The sequence below is a fragment of the Wallemia mellicola genome, assembly GCF_000263375.1.
Source record: "Wallemia mellicola CBS 633.66 unplaced genomic scaffold WALSEscaffold_22, whole genome shotgun sequence".
NCBI lineage: Eukaryota > Fungi > Basidiomycota > Wallemiomycetes > Wallemiales > Wallemiaceae > Wallemia > Wallemia mellicola.
Window position 1 is genome coordinate 70948 of NW_006531979.1, and position 26377 is coordinate 97324.

The following is a 26377-nucleotide window of genomic DNA, read 5'->3' on the forward strand; positions in this document are numbered from 1 at the left end:
TATCAAGTACAGTTTCATAAATATAGAGAAAATAAATGTGAATGACTTTGTTTGTGACGTATTAGCGAGATTCTCGCCAATTTTGAGGACATACCCCTTGTTCCTAGCTCAAGTCTAGACGGGGGAGACTATCGTCACATTTTAATCAACGACGACGATGAGTTTGAAAGTGAGTCGCTGGGCCTATAATAGACAGCCCTAACAGAGTAACCCAGGATGAGCTTACTATCTGGTCTCAAGCTCTGGAAGCCTACGACCGCGAAGATGTAGCTCAAGCAGTCAATAGTTTTAAAGTCTGTATCTTCTGCTAGAAGCTCCATATCTAACTTGCTACTAGACTATCGCTCATACCTCAAAAATCCAGTTCGTGAGTCCACCATCGTATAAATACCCTTTCTTATCAAACATAGAACATTGCTATGATATACGACGGATTAGCAATTGACAAAGAAGCTCTCAAGTGCTTCCTAAGATCCAGCGAATTAGATCCTTATCTCGCAATTGCACACTTCCAAGCTGGTGTTTCTAGCTTTGTATGTCACCTACTCACGAAGGGCAAGAACTAACTGTCTACAGAAGCAAAACTGTATGAACGCCGCTATACATAGTTTCGAAATCTGCATAGAATGCTTGCGCGGTAACATTTCAATGTAGCTAGCTGTCCGCTATATAACTAAGGTACTGACGGCATCATTTAGCGACTACGCACAAATCGGCTTGGATTACAGCTTACACATTTCTGAGGTGCAGTTTAATCTTGGTGTATGCCTCATCAGCGCTGGACGCACTCAACTCGGCTTTAATAGACTTCGCTTGGCACTCGATAAATCAGAAAAACCAGAGCATGTCATCATCGAATCAGTCTTAAATAATTCTGGTAGAGTGCGCCGTAATAGACACTTTCGATCTCATTCCTAACATCTTGCAGTCCGCTTCTCTGTTCGCTGTGCCTGTCGGAATGCTATTTCAACCACCGGAGGTGAAAATAAAGAATTTGGGGGTCAAGGTAAATTCATTATCCGGATAGTTAAATCATCTAAACAAACTATAAGGATTACTTAGGACGTAGTCAATTGATAAGTACGTCACACTCATACGACCTCTCCGTAAGTCTATCAACACATTTCTCGCCTAATGACATCGACTAACCATATGCCTCCCATTCTTCTTGCATTCATATTATGCTTTTCAATAATTTGCGATCCTTAATACAGACCGATTTTGCTGGTTTCAAATTACTCGATAATAACCAAAAAAGACCAAAGACAGCTCAAGATGGTAGTAATAGACCGAGCGTATTGCTTGGTAGATCAAATACTACACCACCCATTAAATCTGATGCTGCAACCATTCCTATCTTACGTTCAAGGACGTCATCAAGAGCTAACCTCACAACGAGCGCATACCCAAAATCTGCTGTTATAAATGAAGATATTATATCCGAGGACAAATCAGATGTTGACGATAAAGGTAAGTGATGCAATGCGGCGCATTCAGTTTAGTGCCATTTCGTCTTCAGGCGCGTTTGGTATTTTGAACTAAAAACTGACAAACTGTTCTAGACTTTGAGATTAATAACAATTTCCAAAATCAGAAACAAACTTCAACTAAAACTGAAATGTACTTTACGCGTAGACAATTCGATCAATCAAGTGCGGAGCTTGAAAACAACATGTTGAACGTAAGAACAATCATGCTATATCACGCGACATCCTCTAACAACGTAATTCTAGGGGAAGGTTAACGATTACGATTTGAGCTCTGCACTCCATACGAAGCGTCCACCACCTATTTTGACACTTCCATTGCATAAATCTAACTCACCTTTACCAACACCGTCGACTTCAGCTTCTTCGGAAGATAGCGAGAAGAGCTTTAGGCAGGCAATTGATGAAAAGCTTAATAGTGGCAAGAAACAACTTAGACCAGCATTTATAAATCGTTCATTTAGCACTTTAAGAACAAAGTCAAATAATCTTATCAGCTCAAAACGCAGCTCAAGTTCGATACCAAAACAGTGGCCATCTACTTCTGAGCATGGCACACCTATGGCTGTTTCACCAGTTGGTCCGATTTCAGCACCGCTCCCTGGATCCTTTGTTAGCACTGGACCGGGCACGATGAAGAGAACGCATTCTGATACTGATGGACAACTGACGCCACCTACACAAGAACTAAAATGCAGTGTACCCAATTTTAATATAAGAATAAAGGTGAGTGGTATTTCAAATGGTGTAGATGGTGGTTTTAACATTCTTGAAGATATTTTTGAATAAAGATGTTAGGGGTATGATTATATCAGCCAAAGAAACACCGTATGAAAAAGTGAGTTGCGTTTGTTTTTAAGAGCAGCTCTCATACTCTCCATAGTTCAGAGATAGCGTACATTCGAAGTTCCCGCATATCGAACCCCCCAGACTGGCGATTAAGTTCAAGGATGATGATGACCTAGTGTAAGAAGGTCTTATAGAAGTGTTTCCTCTAACAACCCTCTTAGCACTATCCTCGATGACACTGATTGGGAGATGGCGATAGAATGCGCACATGTTGAGGCAGAACTCAAAAAACGCTCATATGGAACATTGGAAATCTACTGCTCAGAGAGAAGGAGCTAAGGAGAAGCTATGGTTCACCTTGATACGAGAAGACAACAACTGGCTTTCACACCGATAGACATATACACACACTCTTTACGCTAATTTATTCTTTCTAAATATCACAGAATTTTAACAAACTTTATGTTGTACCATTGCATATATTTGATCTTCTCTAGCTGACCATGACGAAAGTTAGTAAAGGAGAAGAAATCAATCCTAAGACAACACAGTATAGCTTCTTCGGCCCACTCGGTACGGGTGCTATAACGTTACTCACGCCTGCTATAACCTACCTGCTTTACTTCGCATGTCCAAACTCGTATGATGATGATACATGCCAACTTTTACAGAAACCGGCATTTGAGAGGCTTTTAGAATGCGACTTCTGGAAATCACTCTTTGATTTGGAAGCTTTCGGCGTATACCTTGCTTGGTACACTTTCACTGTCGTTGCATGGGCTATCATACCTGCACAATGGGTACGCGGTACACAGCTCCGTGATGGTACTTACAAGCTCTATAAAATGAATGGCAGGTGTTTTCTTAGTCGTTTATTTCTAATAACACCCGTTAGCTTTCGCTACATTGCTTATGGCTACTGGTATCGCTATCGGACAAATCGTTCGCGCTGGTCCTGAAGGATTCACTTACCTTGCTGATAAATGGATACCAATTCTTACTGCCTCACTTATCATGTCAGTCGCTCAATCTGTCTTCTGCTACGCTATGTCATTCACTTCCGGCAAATTACTTGCTCTCGGTGGTAACACCGGCAGCTTTGTACATGATGTGGGGTATGCATTTTTACATGAATCTATTCTGACAGCCCTCAGTTCTTCATCGGTAGAGAACTCAACCCTTCAATTGGTTCATTTGATATCAAGACTTTCAGTGGGTGTTGATCATATTGTTGATATCGTGCTTAACAACACACAGATGAACTTAGACCAGGTTTGGCACTTTGGTGGCTCCTTGATATTTCTCTCGCTTGCAGACAATACGCGACATTCGGCCGTTTGACTGACTCAATGATTCTCGTAGTTGGTTTCCACGGCTGGTACGTCTTTGACGCATTATACAATGAGGTTCGGGTGTACTGTGGTTTTATGTTTATTGCTCACGCGAAATAGCCAATTATCCTCACTCAAATGGACATCGTCCACGATGGTTTCGGTTTCATGTTAGGTGAGTTGGTCACTTTGATTACATGGGTGGATCTAAGACAACTCTAGCATTTGGTGATCTCACTTGGGTACCTTTCGTGTACTCCCTTCAAGCAAGATTCTTGGCTTACCATCCAAACGTTTTGGGCCCACTTGGCGTTTTCGCTGTCGTCTTATTACAGCTACTTGGTTACTACATTTTCCGTGTCTCAAACGCAGAAAAGAACGATTTCAGAAACGGCAAGAATCCAAAGAGTAGGCTAACTTTTCTGCTTAACTCGACTATCTAATACTCTCAAAGATCTCCAATACATGCAGACAAAGAGAGGCACTAAGCTCTTGACTTCTGGATGGTGGGGTACTCTCAGACATCCAAACTACCTTGGTGAGTGATGTGTGTTACGAGAGACCTATTTAATGGATTATCATAGGCGATTTGATAATGGCTGTAGCATGGAGTTTGCCAACTGGTGGATGTACACCATTGACTTACTTCTACCCTGCTTACTTCACTGTCTTGCTCATTCACAGAGCACTTCGCGATGATTCACACTGTAGAGAGAAGTAAGTTCTCGCGAATAGTAATAATTTGTTCTCTGACGTAGTACCTAAGGTATGGTGATGACTGGAACGCCTACATTGAGAAAGTTCCTTACTGCATCTTCCCTTACAGTGAGTAATGGAGTTATATTAAAAGAAGACGCTTACTTATTTCAGTTTTCTAAACTATAACGTTCTACGATAAATATTCTTGTACGCGTATTTTAACTTAATGAAATACATTATTTTTCACACTAAATTCTCGCGTCATGTCACGCGTCGTGCCTTCTTTCTTTCGATGACAAAACGCGACATCGAATCAACGAATCCAGATACTACAGTAGAAAAAGAAACGAAAATGACTAAAGCATCACAAGTTACTTCACTCCTCGTTAAAAAGTTAGTCCCACAAGCACAACTCCCAGCTCGTGGAAGTGCATTCTCAGCTGGATACGATTTGTTCTCTGTTGAGAAGAAGACAATCGCAGCTGGTGATAAGGCACTCATTGATCTTGGTATTTCCATCTCAGTACCTGCTGGTACATATGGACGCGTTGCACCACGTAGTGGATTAGGTGTGTATATTTTTACACAATAGAGAATCATAGTTGACTAGAAAACTAGCTGCAAAGCATCACATTCACACCGGTGCTGGTGTCATTGACGCTGACTACCGTGGACGCGTTTTTGTTTTATTGTTCAACTTATCCAAGAATGACTTTGAAAGTGAGTATTAGTAGTGAAAATAACACAACAATCTAACAAAATATAAGTCAACGAAGGTGATAGAGTTGCTCAACTCATCTTAGAAAAGATCGAAAGCTTCCCAGTTGAAGAAGTCGAAGAACTCGACGAAACTGTACGCGGTGCAGGCGGATTCGGTAGCACAGGTGGTTTCGGTAAAGTTGAAACAGTTGAAAAAGTAACCGAAAAGGTTGAAAACTAGAAATATTTTATGATATACCATGCATTTCTTAACATCATTCAGAAAATAAATCCATTGAGAAAAGTACAATCATTAAATTAGTTATCTATTTGCATATCACCTTGCTCGTCATCACTGAGCCACTCATCACCGTCACCCTCCTCATTATCGTCCTCTGCGTCGTCGAATGTCTTAGCTTCGATGGAGGAGTTGTTTAATATGCTGATCAATTCCTTGACATGTTCAAGGAGTGGTTGGTCATCGTACTCTATTTGTTCATATATCTGTATATCATTAGTAGAGTATATAAGTGCACTCATATACTCACCTTTGCGCAACTCTCTAATGCGAATTTTGATTCAGGCCAGGCGATCTCTTTTGGTCTAGGTGTAGCATGATTGCTACCTTCTAATGGAGTTATTTGACCTTCGCCTTCGAGGAATAAAATCCATCCAGCGATATACCATGTTTCAGGATCTTGATCGTCAACAGCGAGCGCTGTCTTTGTGATTTCAAGGGCTTCCCCTAATGATCCAAGTTCAACGAATACCTTTGATAATGAACGCATAGAATCCGTTGAAGGGAATAAATTGTCTGAAATCTGCAAATCCTTCCAGCAATTGTAAGAATTGATAGCGTGTTGAAGACATTGAAGTGGTTCCTGTTGTGAAGAGATGCTATGTGAAGCTAGATTTGTGTGTACATCGCAATCAGTGTTATCTATAGAGAGTGCCTGGTTGAGGTAACCCAAACTGGCTTCTTGTGCTTCAGGTTCAAAGCTGAGAGTCGTAAGAAACAAAGATTCTATAAACTAGAATGGTTGACTCACCATAAATCAGTCATGTAAAGTTCAGCCAAACTGACTAAAGTAGCAGTAGCCTTTCTCTTCAACTCAACGGCGATTTCGCCAGTTTCGTTTTGTTGTTGTTGCATAAGCTGACTTATACTTTCAAATGCATTTGTGAAGCACTCCAGGGAGTCTTTTCCACCATCTGCCATTTGTCCTAAATAGAGCTTCGCATCGACTTCTCTCTCTAATTCACCACAGTGTGCTAATCTATAGAAATCTTCATATGCTGCTTCAGGATTTCCCAGTTCTAAGTTACAAAGTGATCTGAATTGTAGACCGTCCGGGTTATTCTCTTGTACTTCGAGTATACGCTCAGAGAATTTCAACGCCAATTCATAGTCCTGTTGTGATACTAAAATAAGCGTCTTTTGTAGAAGATCTTCAATTGTTGGCTCTCCTGCATTCTGCACTGTCTGGCCTTCCTCGGCCATGGTTGTTAGCTATCAAGTAGTTGTCTTCTCTCTTGAGCGAATATTGAAAGTGAAGGGTTGAAAAGCTAGCATATTTGTATAATAATAATCTATACACAGGGTTTATATCAAATACTTCTCTAATGGTTTGTTTGGTGTATACTACATGTCACACCTATCTATCAGTTAACTCTGAAAGGAAAACTACTACATTTATGCTCATATAACATTATAATTTGCTAATATCTCCTATATTGCATAGCTTCCCTTCGTCACACAATTGGACATCGGTAATGGTACTGCCTCTAATTGCAGCTACTAAGGAATAATTACATAGATATATCAACAAGATACAGACGCCCAGAAACGTCGGACTAAAGCCGTTCGGCTACGATCTCAAACACATGACGATATGGATATGTATGGATATTTAATCAAACTAACTAACTTGTTTACAACCAACGATAAACAATTCAATATGATGAACTGCTGCAAAACTATTGGAAGCTTCTCCACAAAGACGCCAAAAGGCATTGAATCAACCATTGCAGACCATAAAGTATACATTACATCGCCTGATCACTCACAAAACGATGTAGTTGTCGTAGTTGTTCCAGATGTATTTGTGGGTATTATCCTTAGGCTGATATGTGGCCAACATTCATATCGGCCTATCTCGTTGATAAGCAATCGCTGACGCAAGATAATGCAGGGATGGAAATTGACAAACACACGCGTCTTGGCAGATGGGTATGCTAAGCAGGCTGGTGTACGCGTCTACGTTCCAGATTTCTTCAATGGAGATCATGCACCATTTGATTTGGACAAATTGAAGGATTTGTGAGTCAAACCACGTTTGTTATGATATCCACTCATATTTGTTAGCAATCTCGGCGAATTTGCAAGCAAGCATCCACCACGTGAACAACGTGATGAGGTTGAACAAGTTGTAAAGGCGATCAAAGCATCTGCAAAAGCTCAGCGTATAATCACTATTGGATTCTGTTGGGGTGCTCCATCTGTTCTCTACATGGGACGCAAGGATGGTGTTGCAGATGGTGTTGCATTTGCACACCCAACAATGACAGCTGATGAAGATTTTGAGTTACTCGCTAAACCTGGTTTATTCATATGTGCAGAGAAAGATTCTATCTTCACACCAGATAAAGAGAAGAAAGCTAGAGAAATCACATCCAAGAAGGCAAACAATGAGAGAATATACTCAACTTGGCACACTTTCTTAGGTACAGAGCACCATTTCGCTGTTCGTGGTGACGAAAGAGATCCATTCATTGCACGTGCTATGGGCGATGCTCAAGCACTCGCTAGCAATTTCTTCAGGGGCTTTCGTAATGCGTAGTGCTTGACTATAGGCATTTCGCTTGATTCTAGAAAGTAGCAGATGCGACGCATTCCTTTCTATATTGTATAAAAGTATAACGTATATATCAATGACTAGTCCAACGATAAATGAAATAACTCTTTACCTAATCGAAAGTACTCTCTATGTTACCTCATATCATGTTATGTCAACGTAAAGCCAGCCAAAAAGTTTGCTAAATTTGGTTACTGCATGGACAGTAGAATAAGGAAAGACAACAGTATCAATAAACATATCCAGTAAGTTATTATTTCGGAGATTGCGTTTGACATTTGTTAAAGCCTCACTACAAAACAGAAATAATGGCATGTGCTTCCTCAGAAGTGATTGATTAGTCATATTATTTCTTACCCACCTTCTTAGAAACATCATTTTCTAATGTTGGATTTGAAAATGTAAACTTCTTGTCGACATCAGACATCATTGCATGATATTACTTTGAAAGTATGTTCATGTCTAGGATGATCCTGTTACAACCTTGTATAGTCTTCATTATCTTCATTATTATCATTGTCATATTTTTAGCATGTTCATGTTCCTCCTGATTGCTACATCCTCACCTAACAAATAACTGAGCTGTGCATTCATCACCTCTTTCCTACATTCGATTCCAACATAGGTTTATTGTCATTTTATTAAACTGGACGAGTTGATTCCGGGTACTCATTACGTAACGATTAAGTAACAACAAAATTGAGGGACATATATTTTTAAGGATCTGTACATTAGTTACCGGTTCGCCCATTTCAGGAGAGTATCTCCAATCTTTTCTCGGTCTCCGGTCAATTTCTAAAATTATCTCATAAATCACTCTAGCTTAATAATATTGTCCTTGAATCTGAACTTTCACGTGAAAATGGGTGATTGTTGTAAACTTGTTGGATCATTCTCAAAAGGTACACCAAAGGGTATCGAATCAACTATCGGTGATTTAAAGACTTACATTGCATCACCAAGCCATGCTCAAGGTGATATTGCAGTCTTGATGATTAGTGATGTATTCGGATGGCAATTCGTTAACAACAGAGTACTTGCTGATACATACGCTGAAGAAGCTGGTGTTAGAGTCTACCTTCCTGACTTCTTCGATGGTGACCATGCACCACACAACGAAGAACAAAGCAAGACATTTGATTTAGGCCAATTCCTCGGAAAGCATCATCCACGCCAACAAAAGGAAGTTGCTGATCGTGTCGCTAGAGCTATCAAATCTACTAGCAAAGTAAGATGTTTGGTTGCCGGTGGTTACTGCTGGGGTGCACCAGCTGCACTCTCCCTTGGTCACGAAGGTGGTGCTGCTGATGCTGTCTTCTTCGCTCACCCTTCATTAACTGAAGACGAAGACTTTGAGGGTCTCACAAAGCCAGGTCTTTTCATCTGTGCGGAACACGATCACATTTTCACAGACGAGAAGCAACAGAGTGCTAGAGCAATCACAGCCAAAAAGGCTAATCTCGAAGGGGACGCAAGGATACCATCATCATGGCACACTTACCTAGGTACCACCCATGGTTTCAGTGTTCGCGGTGATGAAAATGACCCATTCACTGCACGCGCTATGAGGGATGCTCAAAAGTTGGTTTGCAACTACTTCAAGAGTTTCTAAAGTCTGTTTTAAATAATAACGATATCTATTATTTCATTTAATTCTGCAGAGCGATTAAAAAATCATAACAATGTCCATGTGTATGCCTGTCTATACAGACTTGGTAACGACAAGTCTGCGGGTTCTTCCAAGCCATTCAATCTGATATCGTATTAGTTAAAGTGGTAGATTTATAGTCGTCACTCACGTCTGAAACTCTGTCCATTGTCGTTTCAAGATCCTGGTCGAAACCTTCTCGACTGACTACTTCTCTTGCAGCAGTTAACAAAACATGCGAGTCCATTCTAACATTATGATTAACATCCATACTGACGATGTTAAGTCTGTCGAGAGGCTCAAGGAAGTCTGTTCTTGTCATGAGTTGTCTAGCTTTGTAGTAACTAACATGTGGAGATGCTGCAGGATCAATAGGATCAGGGAGATCTTCCTCGTCATCTTCCTCTTCGTTTCCTGGTGTCTTCTGTCTAGCGAGGTATTTTAACAAGCACCAACTGCAACTAGACCACTTTTGTTCATCTATAAATTGTAAGAATATTGAGATTAACGAACTAGTTTTTACTGACCCATAACATCATCATCGTGGTCTGGAATCAAACCAATTTGAGATTGTAACCATGCCTTCTCTACGGCTACGAGCTTTTGTGCAGCAGCAAGCATATCAAATTCGCGTGAAACATGTGCAATATGCGACATTCTACCGCCAATCAACCTGTAAACTTCTTCATAGACACCTTCACCCTGGTCAGGAAGATCTCTTACGAGTGGATCATCAATGTTGTAATTGTAAAGTGTCTTTCTCAATCTCTTCATAGCTCGAATACTGTCATCATGCCCTAAATCATTAACTGATAATATTTTCATTCTATTTGCGTTTTTCTTGAGCTTATCTAATACCCAGTAGTCATCACTTGTGAATACAAAAGTTGCAATACCACATTCAGCCCATGCTTCAGCTCTTTGCTGTAATTGATGAATGACAGCAACGCCAGTTTCATCATTATTGAGTAAGTGGAGGTTGTTAAACACAAATACAATTGGTTTACCCTTCTTTTGACGTATTCTCATTGCAACTTTCTCTAACTTCGACATGGCTCTTTCAATATCAAGTAACGGGCCTGCATCTCTAGGTTCACGACGTTGGAAGAGCGCACCATAGAAGTCTTCCAAGAATTCGTAATTAAGCGCTTTGCCTATACGTAATCTGAAGACTTCCAAATCTGGATGCGTTTCACAGTAAGCTATTCTGTCGCTATTGCATTCATACATAGCGTCCAAAATCATTGTTGCTTTACCTGTACCTTTTTGGCCAAGGAGTAGATAGTATTTACCTGGTTTATTTCCATTTATAATGTCTTTAATAACTGGTTGTTCTGGTCTGTTGATGTGTATTTCATCGTCTGAGTTCCCAGTTTCGTCTGACATTCTCGCCAGCTCTGTAGCTGGATCATAACCTGGTGCGAACGCATCTTCTATTTTGTTTAGGACACTCCATTTGTACCAAATCATATAGGCACCTCCACATGCAAAAATTACAGATAAACCGAGTAATGTTGATACCACAGCCGCGAAAGCTGGATTGCTTGATAGAACGTCAACAAGCGTTTGCTTATCGTCACTCTTTTTCTTAGATTTATCACCGTCATATTCTCCAACACCAGTAACTTGTGGACCTGGGGATGGTTGCTGGTTGAATGGATTGTCTAATCTCACATGACTATGCGACAAGAACCTAACTTTAGGGGCCAAAATAGGTTTATATGATATATTTGGTATTATTTTACTATTAGAGCATATTCTAGGTGTACTTTTGGGTATATTCGCTGTTATTCTACGCAGCATATTGACAGTCCGTCAAGAAGAAACAAATAAAATAAGCAACTGGTATATAAAATAATAATAATTAGACATTAGATAACTTCTGTTTGATTTCTTCCCTGAGTTTGACACCTTCAGACTTCTTCAGACCGTGTCCTGCTTTGATCCCTTTGGCTGCTTTGAAAAGTTTTTTCGGGAATTCAGCATTCTCTTGGTCGTATAATACGTCACCTTGGATATCTAACTGTGCAGCTAGCTCTTTAGATTCTTCTGGAAGGTTGATATAGAACTCCGCGCGTTTTATCACTGTATAAAGTTAGCTTTTTCCAATGTCTTGCTTTATTCTCACAGTATTCTTCGAACATTTGTGCATTACGAGAGTTGGCTTTCCAAGCAGCCAGAACAAGGTCACCTGAGCTTGTTAATATTCGTCTACAACATACCAGACACTTACCGGCTAGAGGGACTAATCCGAAACCTAAAGACGCTAAGTTGTTGAACCATGCATGGTTTATAATACCCGATGGTAAATCTAGATTTTTCTCAGCTAATCTAAGTACTAAAAAGTAATTGAGAAGAGCGTCCTATTATGTCAGAATTCATATGACGTAATCAACTGCGATTTGCTCACCAAGACATCACCAAAGCCGGGAATGAGACCTAAATGGGTATTAGTGGGTGGCTACAACTAATATAAGAAATACACACCAAATATAAAGGTATATCCAAATCTGAATCCACAAATAGTAAAACCCTTATCGAGGTAATAGGCTCTCTTTCTGATTTTCTTCAGCACAGCTTGATCTTTTTTACTCAGCCCAACCGGAACTTCTCTCTTCTTCGATTGAACATGCCCTTCGTCGTCTGTAAACTCCTGATATAGTGGGTTTCGTGGTCCGGTTATAACTTTACTAAAAACATATTTCCCTGTAATATCGGTGACTACCTTTTTGACTATTTTTGACATTTTTTATTTTCAGCTGATAATGGCAACTCTCCAAGGAAGAAGACCCTCTGGCGGTAACTGTCCTCAGTTTACGTCACACCACCATGAGCGAATCAATAAATATTCCACACAGACAACGCAGCAGCAGCGAGAGTACAACAAGCTCATTAAACCACAAGCCTAGCTCCGTAAAAGCAGCTTTACCATCAACTTCGCCATTCAGTTCACAGCCATTCAAAGAAACGAGCGTTTCTCCTACACAACCGCAGACGTTGTCTATCCAGCCGCCTAGGAGACCTTCAGGTAGCTTCGAGCTTAGTGGACAGCCTTCACCACCGGGTGCTTCAGGAAATAGTGGAATAACCAGTTTATTCAGGCGGTTCTCTTTTAAAGTAGGTATTATACTAGTATGTAGCGCATCATCTTATCCTGCATTCAGGGCACAAACCAGCCACCTTCCTCACAACCAAACGAAACTCCGGGTGGTTTAAACACTATCCCGGCTAAGCAACCATTAATGTCCGTAGAACAGCCAGAGCAACCAGCTACTTCAGTATCACCTAAACTAGCACCTGGAAGGAGAAAATCAGACCAGAAGAGATCAGTTTCACCAATGGGTGAGCGTATCCTCCGTGGTAGCTTTGATGGCAATGGATTTTAAGAAATGTAACGACGATAACGATTTTAATACCCCTGTATTACTGTAATGTATTTTGTTTATATCTTATGAAAAATACGCGTCTTCTCTCTTTATATATACCATGTCACACAGGAGGGGTCATTTAACGCGTAAAATACCCAATGTTAAACTAAAACCACGACCAAAAGTTGCTTCATCTGGCATTAATGAGCAACATGAGGAATTCTACGATGAAGCTGATGATATACACCTGAAAACGACATCAGAGAAGCCATTAGACGGTTTTGTATTCTGCTCTACAGGTATACTTAATAGGCACGAATTATACAAGAAAGCTATGGAAATGGGTGCTACTTATGAATCCAATTTCACAGATAACGTTACACATCTCATAGCTATAGAGTTTGGCAGTCCAAAGTATAATTGTGCGATTCAATTAGGTGCAACAGTATTGTTACCAGCCTTTATTGAACAATCCTACTTAGAATGGATCGACGGTGAGAATGTAGATGTAGAAGCACTCATTCAGAAGTACACACTTTTACCGTTTACCAATCTTATAATCTCAATGTCTGGTGTCGAAGCTGGTCCAATTAGAAAAGAAATTGAGAGGTCACTCATCGCAAATGGTGCGAACATATCGAGAGATTTACACAAACAGTGTACACATTTAGTCACTGAGAACACTACATCACAGAAGGTTAAATGGGCGAGAAATTACAATATGAACAATGAAAATAAGATCAAGATAGTCTGGACAGAGTGGATAAATGCTTGCCTCGCCGTCAACGGCCGTCTACCAGAGGAGGAGTTCTCAACGGAGAAAGAACGCCCTGATATTTCCAAGTATAGAGCATCACAAGCTAAGCGTCCTGGTATTCTACCCCAAGAGACCGAAGTACAACAACCAGTTATCAACAAAAAGAGAAGTTTCGTTGAACAACCGGGTAACGAAGATCTAGAGAAGGCTGTTTTGAAGAAGCATAAAGTAGCAAAATCTTCTCTGGTTGAAGGCATACTTTCGCAGACTACCAAATCACCAGTTAGAGAGAGATCAACACATATAGATACTTCAAATAGTTTCTTTAAAGATGAATCATTCAACAACACCTCAAACGCATTCAATATGCCTACACAAACAATACTTCCTGCAACCAACTCATTTGCCAACAACAACATCCAACCTGCTTCATCTGCTGATCAGGGTAAGGTGTTTAACAATTACACATTCTCACATAGAGGTTTCGAAAAGTCAAAATCACATAGGCTAGACTTAGAGTTGGAAAAGTATGGCGCTAGTGTAACTAATTCGGTTAATTTGGCAGATGTGACTATAGTTCCATTCAACAGGTAGGAATCTTTTACAATTAAAGTATGTCTGACGATCTCTTAGTGGTAATACATATACAACAGAAATACCCTCACTCACAATAACTGAATGCTGGGTTGAAAGGTGTATGTATGAATCCAAAATCATTCCATATAATAGTAGTCCGCTTTTCAGACCATTCGAAATGCCAACTATTTCACGTAAGTTGTCTTCGCTATTTGCGTCGCTTTATAACACCCATTTTAGCTGAATTTGCGGCTTCTTTGTGTATCACGTTTAGCGGTTTAGATGAGTGTGACCGGACCCAAATTATGCGATTTTTTAGATTATTAGGTGAGTTATAGCGTGATAGTCTAATCGATAACTCATGAAATAGGTATAACAACTAAAAGCAGCTATCCGCGTGGTATAACCCACCTAATATCGGTAATGCCACCGCGTGGTAAAAGGCTCGAAAGAGCATTGGAATGGCAAACACCTGTCGTTGATGTCCAATGGGTCTGGCAGACGATCTCAACAGGACGGATTTCTCCAATTGAACAGTATATCTGGACACCAGAGAAGTATAAACAAAATGAGACCAATTTCTTTGACTCTCAAAGTGAAACAACAGTACAGCCACCTTCTATTATGCTACCGTCATCGCAATCTTCTCCAAAACGATTATCGCAATTGCAATCTTCACCTACTGCTAATATTCCACTACGGAAAACACTCTCAACTAATCCTTTCAAAATAAAGAAAGAGAATAGTAGTAATGGAGAATTACTTCATGATAGTATAGTTCAGTTATTGAAACAGGAAGGTGAGAAAATATATCCAAATAACAGCAAAACGAAAAAGCGACCACGCCTGAAGCGCACATCGACCAGTGATTCAGCCAATAATAGTGTAACACCAGCACCTATACCTTTAGAAGAGCAAGTTGATAATCGTAAAGAAGTAACTGCTGCACCTTCTAAGGCAACTTCGTCACCATTATCGTCACCATCCCCACCGCCTAGCATCCTGTCACAAGTAAACAGTACTCAGACAAATGGACAACAGAACGAATCGCTGAGAATAATGTATGATGATCCTGAAGCTAGAAATGAACGCAAGAGGATCCTTCAAGCACTCACAAATAGCAGTAGTGATACAAGGAATGCAATGAAAAGTGACGAAAACTATGAAAGTTCCGATATTATGTACAGATTTGCTAAGGAGGATTTCGAAAAACCTATAGCCGAGAATAGACCAAAGAGGAATGCGGCTAAGGAGTCAAATGAGAAGACTAACAATCAGCAACAATATGATCCGACCCAGCTTGATGAGTTTTGAGTGTCTCATAAAACTCATTGAAATTGAATTCGCATTTGCATTAAGAGTATATCAATAAAAGCATTAAATATAGATGTTGTAATATTTCCTATTAGTTTTATATATTATTTATTTACTTTTGGAATGTCACAAGAGGTACCTACTAAGGTTAACAAAAATTTCGTTTTTGTTTGTTCACGAGAAACAGTGTCATTTGCTTGCTCGCTGAGAACTTTAGCAAGTATTCACTTATTACAATAAGGTAATCAAAAATCATCCAAACGTTTTATTAGACGCACAAAGATGAGAATAAGTAATTAAAGCAGGCAACTCTCAAATGGTAACACTCGACGCTCGTGAAAATTCAAGAGAAACAGTATGTATAACTTAATTGCAAATGTCCTTGAAATATTTCTATTGGTTAACTCAATAGCAAATTAATTTATGTTGATTTTCTTTGGCTCAGATTCAGGGGCATGTCTTGAATATCTCAGAGTGAGTAATCCGTCGGTGTAAGCAGCATGTATGTTGTCTTTTGTGACGTGCTCTGGAATTTTCCATGTCCGACTAGCTTCTGGTGAAGATCTACTCTCATTGATCAAGTAGTTAAATTTGTTGTCTTTGTTTTCTTCAGCTGGATGACTAGCCTTGACAGTAATCTTATGATCGTGTATTGATATATCCAGCTCTTCTTTCTTGTATCCTGCAAGGTTTAGTCTTGCTTCATATGAATTCTCGTATTCTAACAAATCAAGGCGAGGTTTAGATGTTGAAGGTGTTGCGTTAGTGTGTTTTCTTGGTGCAGCTTCCTCAATAAAGAATTCAATTGGGAATTCAAAGTTGCTTGGTTGGTTGTAGAAGATTGTCATTGTATGCTTTGTATGCTTAAGATTAGTGGTTTAAGTGCGTTTGAGAAGTAGATTTGCTAGTTTGGTTGTTGATGGTCGACAAATGAGACGCTACCTCAGCTTATATATCTGTCTACAATTCCTAGAGACTTCTCGTAGATTCACCTTCCACACTTTTCCAGAACAGAACAGAAAGATCTAAATTAGTAAGCAAACAGTTGATTGCTAATATATTCAAATATTATTTCTATCATATCAGCAACTCTAGAAATCTCGTCGACGTCAGAACCTAAGAGATAAGACAGCGGCAAGTTCAATGATAGAATTAAGATGCAAATAAGAAATACAAATGCATTTTTATGGTATATATAAGCTGATGCAATATACTAGAAGACACTAGATTATTTTCTTTGTGGGTGAAGTGTATATGTTCACCAATGCTTGATCTGTAAGAGGACAAAGGGTAGTGTATAGGCTACCAAACTAGATACCTGACTATCGAGAGACATCTACGGACCAGAAGGTCTAGGATAGCTGCAATGAGGACAGTTGCGGAATTCTACTGGTACCCAACACAAGCATTGTGTATTGCTACAACGCCATTGTCGACGATCACTTGTCCAACTTGGAATCTTTATCGGCTAGTCTGTTTGTTAGATAGATATACTTTGTCTATTTCATGAAACTCACCTTCGAAGGTACAAAGGACATCAAGACAACGAAAATATTATTCTCTTGAAATATGTATGTAATTATTGAAGGAAGTAATGCCAACTCAGAATTTAATATATCTTCTTGATTGATTTTCTGAAAGCGCGAAGTCACCAGTTTGTGATTATATCAGATGGGGGACAAGACAGACTGGTTGGGGGATGTACAAAGAGTGCGCGCTATGTAGATCACAACTTGTCTAAAAAAGTCCTACCCGGGTTTCAAGACCGTTCCTCAGCTGACCTTTGTGTTGTTTTGTACTAAAACAGAATCCAGCCCTGGTCTCTTGACAGCTGAGAGGTTCCGTTTCACATGCATATAGACAATATAAGCTGCATATGTCAACTATAGCGTTTATTAAGTAACTTCAACTCTATTTTAATCATCACGAGATCTCTTTTTGCCTAGTCAGCACATTTTTCGGTGCATTTCCTGGTCGAAGAATGTTAGAAATATGAGAGAAAATACACAGTCACAGAAAAAGAAGGATAGTGTGATGGAAAAGAGTCTCTAATGTATTGTTTATATCTTACAATATGAACATCTGGACAAGTGTGATCCTGTAGCCACTTGCAAACAAACCACAGTATACGTACTTAAGAGATACGCAATCCGGCAATCAATTGATGTTTTCATTAACAATAGATTAAAAAAATTAGCACAACAGTTTAGTTTTAATCTCGGATGTTGCTCCATCCCGCCGCTAGTATGTTACATTCCCCGGACTTAAGAACAAAGTAGCGAACGACTCATACCATGAACATATCTGAATATACATGATTATACAGCGGATTAGTTAAAATATAGTGTTTTAGAAGTGTCAGTGTGTTATCTATGCCGATCACATTCGCTTTAAAAATATCTAAAAAAATGAAGATATGATTAGATCGTATCACAAAGCAGTAGCAATGGAATCACACTCCTCTATCATGATAATTGACTATTAACAGATAAACAAGTTCGAACATAGAGATGTCTCAAAAATTCATATTAAGAGGGGTACAAAAAAGAAAGAAAAAGCACAGCTAACGATCAACTTCACCGAAAACCAGATCCATGGTTCCGATAATAGCGCTAAAGTAGTTTGTCAATATTTTACTGTTTTTACTAATGAAGTAAACTTACACCATGTCCGGCAAGAAATGATGACGGGAAATGAAGTCAGCACCTGCCAAATGAGCGAAACCAGGTGCACGAATTTTACATTTGTATGGGCGGTTGGAACCATCACTAATTAAATGAACAGCCATTTCACCTTTTGGAGCTTCAATTGCGGTGTAAGTTTCACCTTGTGGTACGGAGAAACCTTCAGAGAAGATCTTAAAGTGGTGAATAAGACTCTCCATGGACTCCTTCATTGAAGCTCTTGGTGGTGGAACAATCTTGTGATCATCAATTTTGTATGGACCTGGAGGCATCTTGTTGCAACATTGACCAATAATTCTAACTGCTTCTCTCATTTCTTGAACACGACAAATGTAACGATCGTAGCAATCACCATTTTCACCAACTGGTACGTCAAAGTCAACCTCAGAGTACTTGTCATAAGGTTGAGTTTTTCTTAAATCCCAAGGTATACCTGAACCTCTCAACATTGGACCAGAGAAAGCGTAATCGAGAGCTTCATCAGCAGTTACTCTACCAACGCCGATCGTACGTTCCTTCCAAATTCTGTTACCGGTAACGATTTCTTCAATTTCATCAATTCTAGAGCTGAATTGAGTTGCCCATTTGTGTATATCCTCCAATAAACCGTGTGGAAGATCGAATGCAACACCACCTGGTCTTATGTATGCAGCGTGTAAACGTGCACCTGAAACTCTTTCGTAGAATTCCATGAGTTTCTCTCTCTCTTCGAAACCGTACAAGAAAGGTGTAAGTGCACCAACATCCATCGCGTGTGAGAGAACGGCCATAATGTGGTTCAAAATTCTAGTAATTTCAGAGAACAAAGTACGAATCCACTGTGCGCGCTCTGGTACTTCAATGTTGAGTAATTTCTCTACTGCTCTAGTGTAAGAAAGTTCGTTAGTCACTGTTTTTGTCAGTGCTGGCGTTGGGTGTAATAAAAAACGCACTAGCTGATGAGTAATCAAGACGGTCCATGTATGGCAATGCTTGTACGTAGTTCTTGTACTCCATGAGCTTCTCAGTACCACGGTGGAGAAGACCAATGTGAGGGTCTGCTCTAAGGATTTCTTCACCGTTGAGTTCTAGAATGAGACGCAATACACCGTGAGCCGCTGGATGCTGTGGACTGTGGTTCTATTAGACTGGTAACTGTTGTATGGATACTACACACCCAAAGTTTACTATAAGTTGGTGTAAGTGTTAGAATAACAGTTAAAGTGTATATTCACCTGTAAAGTGACGTAAATCAGCGTCCTTTCTATCGCCGCTGTCTCTAAGTATCTCTTCTGCACTCAAATCGTGCATATCCTCTACAGTGGCAGAAGAAGTACCGACTGTAGGTGATTGGAGCTTAGTAGCCGTTGTATTAAAGCATCTACTAGCTAACGATGGCGCTCTTAAGCTATTCCTCAATGAACTTAAACGGAACATAATCGCTGTCGTGAGCCAACCAGCGTCGAGCAAAAACACATTTGATGAAAATATAAATTATACTTTTATTTATTATTAATACTTTCTATTATTATGTTTTTATCTTCTTTTACAGCTTTTTATCCCGTTTTCAACTTCAATCGTAAGATTTCTTGGATTCTGAAATGATGAATAAATACAAAAGATTACATGTAGCTATTAGTTTACTGGGTTTACTTGACTCAATTTGCTCTTCTTCTCGGCGTACAATTTCGACTCTGCGACGATTATTGCTGGTTTTTCCGTCAGTCGCTGTCGTTCGATGGAAGCAATACTCACCCTCTTGTACCCAATCACGACGATAGAAATCTGCTCTACGCATTTCCTCTAATGGCACATTCGCGTGTTCAGTACCGAGTATCAAATCGAGATCTCTAGATTGACTATTGATCCAGTTCTTGATAAACGCAGCTGAATCTTTGCTAAACTCATCTAAGAAGTCTCTCTTTATTACTGCGTTTCTAACAGCTACAGCTGATTGGCTAATTTCTTCATCTAATTGACTGATTTTTTGTGATAATTCATGATTTGGCATGTAAGTTGAAATAGTGTTGTTCATCTTCTGCTTAATTGGGTCCTCAACGTCAACCTCAATGTCATAAGCATGTTCTGCGAAGGTTTGCTCTTTGTCGACCCTATGTTTTCTATTAGAATGACATATTTGGGTCTTTTTCACTACTCACATAATATTGTACTCTAAAACAACTGGGTCAACAGGCAACAAAAACTTTTGTACGACTTCAGGTAGTTGATGGTAATATATAGAATCACAACCGAATATCTGAGTTCCTTTAGCATAAAAAGCTTAACTAGATCAGACTTACGCTCTTTAAATTATCATCAGCTTTGATGATCCTTCTATCCTCCTTGTCAAGGAGATTGTTTTGCTTGACGTATGCCCACATGTGAGTGATAATACCAGCTCTTGAATCTTCTTTGATACCCAAGAGTTGAGAAAGTGGTTCACTAATACCATATTTTTCTGGTATATGATCCAAATGTATAATAATCCTAGCTTTCAATGATTGATCACCTCTTCTCTTTATTTCAAAACCATCTTTTTCAGGTTCAGCGGGTTGTCTATGCCATTCAACGATTGAAGATTCAGGGTAAAGTGAGCTATCACGATCGAACTCGACAATCATAGACTTCAACAAAGAGGAGAACTTCCTAGGTGGTCCGCGGTTGGCTTTTGTTGTATTACCGTCTAACAATCTACCCTCAATCTTGAGTGTCCAGGCAGGTATACCAGTTCCGGTTTCGAAATTGACAACACCATCTTGTTGTTGTTGCCAAGGTTGACCAGACGCGGTGTTTGAGATGAAAACACGGAGTTGTCTGGTTGTTTTGGCTGGACGCTGAAGGCTGTCATGTATTTGGGACCTCTTATGAGCGGAAATCATATCGAGCCTCTTCTCGAATCTGAGTAGATCATCGTACATTTTTGACTGCTCTCTAACTGAATCTATTCCTTGGATTGACGGTGGTAGTGATCTATCAGTTGGTCTCTTTTTCCTAATGAATTGTTAGATAAATCGATAAAAGTAGATATACCAACTTGTACTGCTTCAATGCTTCCTCTAGATCTGACTGACGCTTCTTCGTCTGTCCTAATTGGCTTGAGTTTACATTCTGGGCTGTCTGCTGAGCTTGGGCTTGTGTGTAGATATTCTGAACAGAGGCTGGCTGTTGAGTTGGCTGCTGTGAGGGTGATTGGCTGTAGCCCATCTGACTGTAGCTGTTCATTTTCTAATAATAATGGTGATGGTAGGAGTTGAAGGATCACTATATCTTTATCTCGAACTACCAACTACTATAGAGACAAAATGTCCAAAATATCGCTTAATGCGGACATTATGGTTGGTATATAGATCGCTATAGCTTCTAATTTCTAACAATCACCCAGAAATCGTTCAAGCCTTCGAAAGCATTTACTGGCTACTGTCAAGAAGATAAACAATTCACTAGTATAGCATTCGATGATACAGGTTCAACTTGCGTTACAGCAGCATCTGATGACGGTTTCCATATATTCGACGCTAGACTCGGAAAGTGCGTTTATAGTCTCTAGAGCGAACAGGCCTTCTGACATAACAACTAGACATCAAAAACACTTTAAAAGTGAGAAATACGGCATAGATTTACCTTGTTTCACTCACGCAAGTTCTACTATTCTTTACGCTTCAACAAAGGTCGATAACTCGATTAAATACCATTCTCTACATGATAACACTTATCTGCAATACTTTAGAGGCCATAATGGTAAAGTTAATTCACTCGAAATGAGTCCTGTCAGCGACCAGTTCTTATCAGCATCCAGTGATGACACCGTTAGATTGTGGGATATACGTAGCCCACAGTGTATGGTAAGCCTTTGCAACTATACGTTTTAACCTAACACATACCAGGGTCTTCTCAATATTCAAGGGAATTCAACAGCAGCTTGGGATCCAACTGGGTTGATATTTGCGGTCTCACTCTACAAAGAATCTTCCATTTTGCTATACGACACCAAAGAATTCGATAAAGCGCCTTTCATGACGTTCGTTTTGCAAGACAAAGATCCAAAAGTACCTGGAAGATCGATCTACCCTCATCCAACCTGTATCAAGTTCTCTACAGATGGTAATTATATGTTAGTTGGTACAAATAGCTACTATCACTACATATTGAACTCATTCACCGGTCAAATTTACTACCGTTTGACGGGACATGAAACCTTCTCAAGTAGCCAGCTACACAGGGATATGTTGAGTTGGACACCAGACAGTAATTACGTTGTTGGTGGTTCAAAGAATGGTAAAATATTCGTATGGGAAATACCGCCTTTTACTGAGCAAAAAGATCACGAGGCGAGGAATCTTTCACCGATAGTCAGCACAGATAATCACAATAAAGAGCCAAGTAAAGTTGTTTCATTTAATCCAAAAATGATCATGATGGCTACAGCAGCAGGATCTGAATTAGATTTTTGGTTACCTATGCAAGACAGTCGTCGTAGTGATCATTAATTCATTAGACATACATTGTACAATATCATTATTTATTTACTAATCTTGACTAAATCATCGACCAAGCTTGGAATGTCTTGGAAGAATTCTTTCGTGCCCTTTGTTGGTGACCAACCAATGCTTTTACCGCGTGATGCTGTTGCGCGACCGTTTGATCCAAGATAAAATCCACCAACATACTTCTTGGCTTCCTCATCAGTGAATGGTTCAACTGTATTCTTTGATAAACCATGCTTGGAAAGGCTTTCTGCAATTATTTTAACAGCATCTTTAAAGTAATAATGATCTGTGGCACCGAAGAAGTATGATCCATTCTTGTCAGATGTGATCTTACCAGCTAGCGCGTTATCTAAGACAAGAACAAATAAGTCGACAACTAGTGAGAGATTAGAAATTTCACCAAAAGGCTAGAAAGGAAACCCACGTTCCTCTATGTTAACATTTGGCCAGATGTTTTTACCAGCACCGACTGTCTTGGCCTGCTTAAGTGCAATTGCAGCTTTCGTAAGATCTGGTATTTGCATAGAGATTGGGTTGCTAATACCACGTTTTGCGAGTTGATGTCCATAATTTTGCCCCCAGATGGTGCTTGGGTAGACCAAGTGCAATTGAATTTTGTCGCTCTGTTCAAGTAAGTATGTATCAACGTCTCTGTGAATATTCGAAGCAGGCAGTGTATTGATATGTGTGCTGTCTGCGTCATCATATGAGGCAATTTGATCGTGAGCACCACGAGCATCGTCAACGAGAGCACCTGTACCAGATACATGGATGTATATCGCATTCCTGCCCTTGCCCTTAAGAATACCATTGACAATTGACTTAGTTGATGGAAGATCGTCAGCAGACATAGATGTATGTACTACGATATCAGCATTCTTGGCTTCCTCTTGTATGACTGCGTCACTGTTATTGTCACCGATTACAGCCTCTACGTTCTTGATTTCGTTCAGTTTGTCTGCCTTCTCTGCAGATCTAACGAGTGCTCTAAAAGTGAAATCCGGATAGTGTTCTAAGTATCTGGATAAGATACTGCCGCCAATATATCCTGTTGCTCCTGTGATAAAAACCTTTGTCATTGTACTAGTTGATCTTTAAAGTTCAAGGAGTGTAATCCTTATATATCAAAGTAGTTGTATCGTATTATTAAGACGGATGCTTATACCGCTGCATTGCGCCATTTTTATCGCAAACGGAAGACTTCTCCGTGGAACTGTGAAATGACATCAGAGCTACTTACAAAGCAAAGATAGATTACATAATTTAATCATACGCATAGAATAGCTATGGATATGGCATCAATATAGTTAGATAGCCATCTGATCACTCCTTGTGTCCATACGATGAAGTATAAAGAAGCTCAGTCACTTGAATACAAAGCCCAAGTACCGTCATTCATAAGGCGAATGAAGGGAGAAAACGTAGACGGTGAAGAAGAAGAAGAAGAGGAACTAGATGAATTTGGAAGATCACGCCAGAAACGCTCAGAAGTAGTAGAAAATCAGGAAGAGGAAGATGAAAAGGATCCTATCAAGGCATTACTCAAAGACGGTGCTCAAATAGACAATCTAGAAGACTTAGTTGACAAGCGTATGTTTATTTTACTCTATAATACAATGATAATAACACACTATTCAGCGAAGTCGAGTACACCACCACCAGGTTCACCAACCCAGCAGGATACTCCAAAGAAAGTAAAGCAAGATGGCGTAAACTTCGGTAATAACAAAACAAAAAAGCGTAAAACACTCCTGGTCGACAGCTCGTCTGAACCGTCATCATCTAAACAGCAAAAGAAGAAAAAGCAGAAGCAAAACAAGGGTTTACTTTCATTTGAATGAAATTGTTAATTAAAGATGATAGAAGTTCTGACTCAAAGGAAAGAATTTTGCTAGATTTACAAGGTTCAATTGAGGTTGAGACTAGCGCTGAGAGTATAGGAGTTGGTAATTTAGATTTGAGTAATCCTGTGAGCAAATTACGCGTGTTTTTATACGTGTTTAATATTCCTTCTAGGATGCACCTGTTCTACTCATTGGACACCATCGTATTCAAGGCAAAGTACAAAAATTACAAAAACCACTAGCAATCTTACAGAAAGATGAAAGAAATTATTATGTCAAGAATTTGATTTACAAAACTTTTTTATTCAACGCAAGACCTTCATATTAGCAGATGTATTACTACCGATTTATATCCTTGTCTTTCATGAAGTATGTTGGAACAGTTGATAGACCAATGAGTATAGCTGAAACAGCGAATACTAATCCTGGATGCTTGGACACACTAGCTGCGAAAATTCCACCAAGTGCTATAGGTGATAATACCTGACCTACAGCATCAACCATATAGAGCGCACCCAAGGTGGCTGCTCTATCACGCTTGCTTGGTGAGAAGGCTATCATGAGTGCCTTCAAAGCAGGCAGAGATCCACTTCCGACTGAGAGAAAACATATCATAACAGCCACGGTTGGCGCATTCGTAGCCAAACCAATTCCGAGTGTAATGAAAGCCTCTATAGTAAATGAGAATCTAACCACTATCACTTCAAAGAAACTAGCTGGCTCTTCGACGTGTTCGATCACCTCTTCTTCCTCTTGACGAGGGTTTTCGTTGCCATTCTCGACATATTTCTTGTGAATTGCCCACTCTTCATACTTCCTTTTGAGGTATGGCAAAGCCGCTGGGAAAACTATGAGCAAGAAGACAGCCTTGAATCCTGTCAGTAAAGACAAATAGAATCCAGTCTGTATTTTCGATAAGTAAAGTGACTCGAGGTTACTTATTACGCACCCTACTCGTGTCAAATCCAAATCTCTCACTGAGGTATTGTATTAGTGTCTTGTCAGTAAAGGCCGAACCGCTTTGCAGGATGAAGACACTCAGACAAAGTAAAAGAGGACCAGGATTCATTTTACTGCGACCTCTACCAAGGATAATTGAGAGTGGTTTAAAGAAATCCTTTAAAGCTGTTGTGAAAGTCTGCTTGACCTGTTCGACATCTTGAAGTTCGAGATCGCCATTGTGAGGGGAATCCGAAATGAAATAATGGAGATATACCAAGCAAAGTGAATAAATAAAGAATGAGAAATAGTATGGAGATAAGAAGTTACCTGTAATCGCAGGCAGGTACCCTCCAAATGCCGAAGCGATCGTCAAACCAAAGAAAGCAGTACCTTCCACGTAAGACAGTTTTGTAGTACGATCGCTGACATGTGTTATATTACTGACTAGTGTAGCCACCGCAAAACCGAATGCAGTTTGACCACCAAAAGCAGAGGTAACAGCGAATGATATCATCAATATTACACTAACCACTGGACTTGAATGCACAGCCAAAGGGAGAGTAATTGAGGCAATAATAGCTTGTATAAGAATAGCGTATAGGACTTTCTTTATTCCGATTTTGTCCAACATTGAAGTCGTTATGATGATCGATATTACCACCATTATGCTGTTAATAGAGCCATATGCAGCCACAATAGACGCAGATAATTTCTGTACTGCCTCGTCGTTGCAGTCATCAGCCCCATTGACGTAACAGCTAATACGTTTTATGGTGTCCACAGCTGAAGGTAAGATTTCTTGCTGGGAGAATGAGAAAGCGAAAATGAGCGGTATAAGGCTATAAAATCCCGTATTCTTTTCACGATCTTTTCCTAAAAGCGGCACAGTCTCGGATGACATCTTCAGTCAAGAACGAA

The 26377-nt window shown here is 39.7% G+C and overlaps 17 protein-coding genes across 17 annotated transcripts; 9 read left to right on the forward strand and 8 right to left on the reverse strand.

The window, feature by feature from the left end:
- Positions 1 to 157: 157 nt before the first annotated feature.
- Positions 158 to 2615, forward strand: WALSEDRAFT_65894 (hypothetical protein; the record flags this gene model as incomplete). The annotated part of the gene is made up of 14 exons (XM_006959976.1): positions 158 to 169; positions 216 to 293; positions 338 to 367; positions 411 to 533; positions 577 to 650; positions 699 to 882; positions 929 to 1006; positions 1053 to 1106; positions 1215 to 1470; positions 1563 to 1681; positions 1734 to 2213; positions 2263 to 2325; positions 2371 to 2453; positions 2498 to 2615. The coding sequence occupies 14 exons, from the start codon at positions 158 to 160 to the stop codon at positions 2613 to 2615; spliced, it is 1752 nt and encodes a 583-aa protein (XP_006960038.1).
- A 164-nt stretch (positions 2616 to 2779) lies between these two features.
- Positions 2780 to 4440, forward strand: WALSEDRAFT_52480 (ERG4/ERG24 ergosterol biosynthesis protein; the record flags this gene model as incomplete). The annotated part of the gene is made up of 9 exons (XM_006959977.1): positions 2780 to 3128; positions 3172 to 3386; positions 3431 to 3488; positions 3534 to 3682; positions 3728 to 3782; positions 3830 to 4015; positions 4062 to 4145; positions 4192 to 4324; positions 4374 to 4440. 9 exons carry the CDS (start codon positions 2780 to 2782, stop codon positions 4438 to 4440), a joined length of 1296 nt encoding a protein of 431 aa, XP_006960039.1.
- Positions 4441 to 4658: 218 nt separating this feature from the next.
- Positions 4659 to 5192, forward strand: WALSEDRAFT_9709 (dUTP diphosphatase; the record flags this gene model as incomplete). The annotated part of the gene is made up of 3 exons (XM_006959934.1): positions 4659 to 4875; positions 4925 to 5026; positions 5074 to 5192. Coding segments are annotated over 3 exons (438 nt in total), but the record flags the coding sequence as incomplete, so codon positions are not given.
- WALSEDRAFT_48351 (hypothetical protein) lies at positions 5095 to 6517 on the reverse strand. Its single transcript, XM_006959978.1, has 3 exons — positions 6055 to 6517; positions 5554 to 6004; positions 5095 to 5509 (listed from the first exon to the last, which is right to left on the reverse strand). The coding sequence occupies exons 1-3, from the start codon at positions 6504 to 6506 to the stop codon at positions 5324 to 5326; spliced, it is 1089 nt and encodes a 362-aa protein (XP_006960040.1). The 5' UTR covers positions 6507 to 6517; the 3' UTR covers positions 5095 to 5323.
- A 446-nt stretch (positions 6518 to 6963) lies between these two features.
- On the forward strand, positions 6964 to 7945 carry WALSEDRAFT_70251 (alpha/beta-hydrolase; the record flags this gene model as incomplete). Its single annotated transcript, XM_006959979.1, has 3 exons — positions 6964 to 7110; positions 7198 to 7325; positions 7371 to 7945. The coding sequence occupies 3 exons, from the start codon at positions 6964 to 6966 to the stop codon at positions 7843 to 7845; spliced, it is 750 nt and encodes a 249-aa protein (XP_006960041.1). The 3' UTR covers positions 7846 to 7945.
- Positions 7946 to 8109: 164 nt separating this feature from the next.
- Positions 8110 to 9980, forward strand: WALSEDRAFT_40662 (alpha/beta-hydrolase). The gene has a single exon (XM_006959980.1). The coding sequence runs from the start codon at positions 8723 to 8725 to the stop codon at positions 9470 to 9472; it is 750 nt and encodes a 249-aa protein (XP_006960042.1). The 5' UTR covers positions 8110 to 8722; the 3' UTR covers positions 9473 to 9980.
- On the reverse strand, positions 9492 to 11320 carry WALSEDRAFT_33706 (hypothetical protein). Its single transcript, XM_006959981.1, has 3 exons — positions 10036 to 11320; positions 9660 to 9988; positions 9492 to 9613 (listed from the first exon to the last, which is right to left on the reverse strand). Exons 1-3 carry the CDS (start codon positions 11309 to 11311, stop codon positions 9563 to 9565), a joined length of 1656 nt encoding a protein of 551 aa, XP_006960043.1. The 5' UTR covers positions 11312 to 11320; the 3' UTR covers positions 9492 to 9562.
- Positions 11321 to 11330: 10 nt separating this feature from the next.
- Positions 11331 to 12278, reverse strand: WALSEDRAFT_61244 (hypothetical protein). Its single transcript, XM_006959982.1, has 5 exons — positions 11996 to 12278; positions 11919 to 11947; positions 11742 to 11871; positions 11637 to 11699; positions 11331 to 11593 (listed from the first exon to the last, which is right to left on the reverse strand). Exons 1-5 carry the CDS (start codon positions 12252 to 12254, stop codon positions 11373 to 11375), a joined length of 702 nt encoding a protein of 233 aa, XP_006960044.1. The 5' UTR covers positions 12255 to 12278; the 3' UTR covers positions 11331 to 11372.
- Positions 12003 to 12956, forward strand: WALSEDRAFT_61245 (hypothetical protein). Its single transcript, XM_006959983.1, has 2 exons — positions 12003 to 12625; positions 12673 to 12956. Exons 1-2 carry the CDS (start codon positions 12338 to 12340, stop codon positions 12892 to 12894), a joined length of 510 nt encoding a protein of 169 aa, XP_006960045.1. The 5' UTR covers positions 12003 to 12337; the 3' UTR covers positions 12895 to 12956.
- A 38-nt stretch (positions 12957 to 12994) lies between these two features.
- On the forward strand, positions 12995 to 15523 carry WALSEDRAFT_58475 (hypothetical protein; the record flags this gene model as incomplete). Its single annotated transcript, XM_006959984.1, has 4 exons — positions 12995 to 14223; positions 14267 to 14403; positions 14450 to 14536; positions 14580 to 15523. The coding sequence occupies 4 exons, from the start codon at positions 12995 to 12997 to the stop codon at positions 15521 to 15523; spliced, it is 2397 nt and encodes a 798-aa protein (XP_006960046.1).
- A 344-nt stretch (positions 15524 to 15867) lies between these two features.
- WALSEDRAFT_61246 (HSP20-like chaperone) lies at positions 15868 to 17303 on the reverse strand. The gene is made up of 2 exons (XM_006959985.1): positions 17041 to 17303; positions 15868 to 16991 (listed from the first exon to the last, which is right to left on the reverse strand). The coding sequence occupies exon 2, from the start codon at positions 16369 to 16371 to the stop codon at positions 15940 to 15942; it is 432 nt and encodes a 143-aa protein (XP_006960047.1). The 5' UTR covers positions 16372 to 16991; positions 17041 to 17303; the 3' UTR covers positions 15868 to 15939.
- A 720-nt stretch (positions 17304 to 18023) lies between these two features.
- WALSEDRAFT_33711 (putative NADH-ubiquinone oxidoreductase) lies at positions 18024 to 19640 on the reverse strand. Its single transcript, XM_006959986.1, has 5 exons — positions 19422 to 19640; positions 19364 to 19373; positions 19140 to 19318; positions 18187 to 19096; positions 18024 to 18135 (listed from the first exon to the last, which is right to left on the reverse strand). Exons 1-5 carry the CDS (start codon positions 19621 to 19623, stop codon positions 18087 to 18089), a joined length of 1350 nt encoding a protein of 449 aa, XP_006960048.1. The 5' UTR covers positions 19624 to 19640; the 3' UTR covers positions 18024 to 18086.
- A 131-nt stretch (positions 19641 to 19771) lies between these two features.
- Positions 19772 to 21414, reverse strand: WALSEDRAFT_61248 (hypothetical protein). Its single transcript, XM_006959987.1, has 5 exons — positions 21221 to 21414; positions 20487 to 21177; positions 20346 to 20443; positions 19942 to 20297; positions 19772 to 19895 (listed from the first exon to the last, which is right to left on the reverse strand). Exons 1-5 carry the CDS (start codon positions 21406 to 21408, stop codon positions 19822 to 19824), a joined length of 1407 nt encoding a protein of 468 aa, XP_006960049.1. The 5' UTR covers positions 21409 to 21414; the 3' UTR covers positions 19772 to 19821.
- A 74-nt stretch (positions 21415 to 21488) lies between these two features.
- On the forward strand, positions 21489 to 22673 carry WALSEDRAFT_65907 (WD40 repeat-like protein; the record flags this gene model as incomplete). Its single annotated transcript, XM_006959988.1, has 4 exons — positions 21489 to 21521; positions 21569 to 21714; positions 21764 to 22028; positions 22071 to 22673. The coding sequence occupies 4 exons, from the start codon at positions 21489 to 21491 to the stop codon at positions 22671 to 22673; spliced, it is 1047 nt and encodes a 348-aa protein (XP_006960050.1).
- Positions 22581 to 23782, reverse strand: WALSEDRAFT_61249 (NAD(P)-binding protein). The gene is made up of 2 exons (XM_006959989.1): positions 23098 to 23782; positions 22581 to 23049 (listed from the first exon to the last, which is right to left on the reverse strand). Exons 1-2 carry the CDS (start codon positions 23750 to 23752, stop codon positions 22706 to 22708), a joined length of 999 nt encoding a protein of 332 aa, XP_006960051.1. The 5' UTR covers positions 23753 to 23782; the 3' UTR covers positions 22581 to 22705.
- A 234-nt stretch (positions 23783 to 24016) lies between these two features.
- WALSEDRAFT_30031 (hypothetical protein) lies at positions 24017 to 24514 on the forward strand (the record flags this gene model as incomplete). Its single annotated transcript, XM_006960035.1, has 2 exons — positions 24017 to 24263; positions 24312 to 24514. The coding sequence occupies 2 exons, from the start codon at positions 24017 to 24019 to the stop codon at positions 24512 to 24514; spliced, it is 450 nt and encodes a 149-aa protein (XP_006960097.1).
- Positions 24515 to 24856: 342 nt separating this feature from the next.
- Positions 24857 to 26360, reverse strand: WALSEDRAFT_65910 (hypothetical protein; the record flags this gene model as incomplete). Its single annotated transcript, XM_006960036.1, has 2 exons — positions 24857 to 25420; positions 25467 to 26360. The coding sequence occupies 2 exons, from the start codon at positions 26358 to 26360 to the stop codon at positions 24857 to 24859; spliced, it is 1458 nt and encodes a 485-aa protein (XP_006960098.1).
- Between the last annotated feature and the right edge of the window lie 17 nt (positions 26361 to 26377).

Excerpts from the sequence above, each read along its gene's own strand:
- WALSEDRAFT_61245 (XM_006959983.1), top strand. The coding sequence starts at position 12,338 with ATGAGCGAATCAATAAATATTCCACACAGACAACGCAGCAGCAGCGAG. Across the intron at positions 12,626-12,672 it reads TCAGGCGGTTCTCTTTTAAA|GGCACAAACCAGCCACCTTC; the intron begins GTAGGTATTATA and ends TCCTGCATTCAG.
- WALSEDRAFT_61248 (XM_006959987.1), bottom strand. The coding sequence starts at position 21,408 with ATGAACAGCTACAGTCAGATGGGCTACAGCCAATCACCCTCACAGCAG. Across the intron at positions 21,178-21,220 it reads GAAGCATTGAAGCAGTACAA|GAAAAAGAGACCAACTGATA; the intron begins GTTGGTATATCT and ends ACAATTCATTAG. Across the intron at positions 20,444-20,486 it reads CTGATGATAATTTAAAGAGC|ATATTCGGTTGTGATTCTAT; the intron begins GTAAGTCTGATC and ends AAAGGAACTCAG.
- WALSEDRAFT_61246 (XM_006959985.1), bottom strand. The coding sequence starts at position 16,371 with ATGACAATCTTCTACAACCAACCAAGCAACTTTGAATTCCCAATTGAA.
- WALSEDRAFT_33706 (XM_006959981.1), bottom strand. The coding sequence starts at position 11,311 with ATGCTGCGTAGAATAACAGCGAATATACCCAAAAGTACACCTAGAATA. Across the intron at positions 9,989-10,035 it reads CCACGATGATGATGTTATGG|ATGAACAAAAGTGGTCTAGT; the intron begins GTCAGTAAAAAC and ends TACAATTTATAG. Across the intron at positions 9,614-9,659 it reads CAATGGACAGAGTTTCAGAC|ATTGAATGGCTTGGAAGAAC; the intron begins GTGAGTGACGAC and ends ATACGATATCAG.
- WALSEDRAFT_40662 (XM_006959980.1), top strand. The coding sequence starts at position 8,723 with ATGGGTGATTGTTGTAAACTTGTTGGATCATTCTCAAAAGGTACACCA.
- WALSEDRAFT_48351 (XM_006959978.1), bottom strand. The coding sequence starts at position 6,506 with ATGGCCGAGGAAGGCCAGACAGTGCAGAATGCAGGAGAGCCAACAATT. Across the intron at positions 6,005-6,054 it reads CTTTACATGACTGATTTATG|CTTTGAACCTGAAGCACAAG; the intron begins GTGAGTCAACCA and ends TACGACTCTCAG. Across the intron at positions 5,510-5,553 it reads CATTAGAGAGTTGCGCAAAG|ATATATGAACAAATAGAGTA; the intron begins GTGAGTATATGA and ends AATGATATACAG.
- WALSEDRAFT_61249 (XM_006959989.1), bottom strand. The coding sequence starts at position 23,752 with ATGACAAAGGTTTTTATCACAGGAGCAACAGGATATATTGGCGGCAGT. Across the intron at positions 23,050-23,097 it reads AAATGTTAACATAGAGGAAC|TTGTCGACTTATTTGTTCTT; the intron begins GTGGGTTTCCTT and ends ATCTCTCACTAG.
- WALSEDRAFT_61244 (XM_006959982.1), bottom strand. The coding sequence starts at position 12,254 with ATGTCAAAAATAGTCAAAAAGGTAGTCACCGATATTACAGGGAAATAT. Across the intron at positions 11,948-11,995 it reads TGGATATACCTTTATATTTG|GTCTCATTCCCGGCTTTGGT; the intron begins GTGTGTATTTCT and ends ATACCCATTTAG. Across the intron at positions 11,700-11,741 it reads CGGATTAGTCCCTCTAGCCG|GTGACCTTGTTCTGGCTGCT; the intron begins GTAAGTGTCTGG and ends TAACAAGCTCAG.
- WALSEDRAFT_33711 (XM_006959986.1), bottom strand. The coding sequence starts at position 19,623 with ATGTTCCGTTTAAGTTCATTGAGGAATAGCTTAAGAGCGCCATCGTTA. Across the intron at positions 19,097-19,139 it reads TCTTGATTACTCATCAGCTA|TGACTAACGAACTTTCTTAC; the intron begins GTGCGTTTTTTA and ends TGACAAAAACAG. Across the intron at positions 18,136-18,186 it reads CATTTCTTGCCGGACATGGT|CGCTATTATCGGAACCATGG; the intron begins GTAAGTTTACTT and ends AAACTACTTTAG.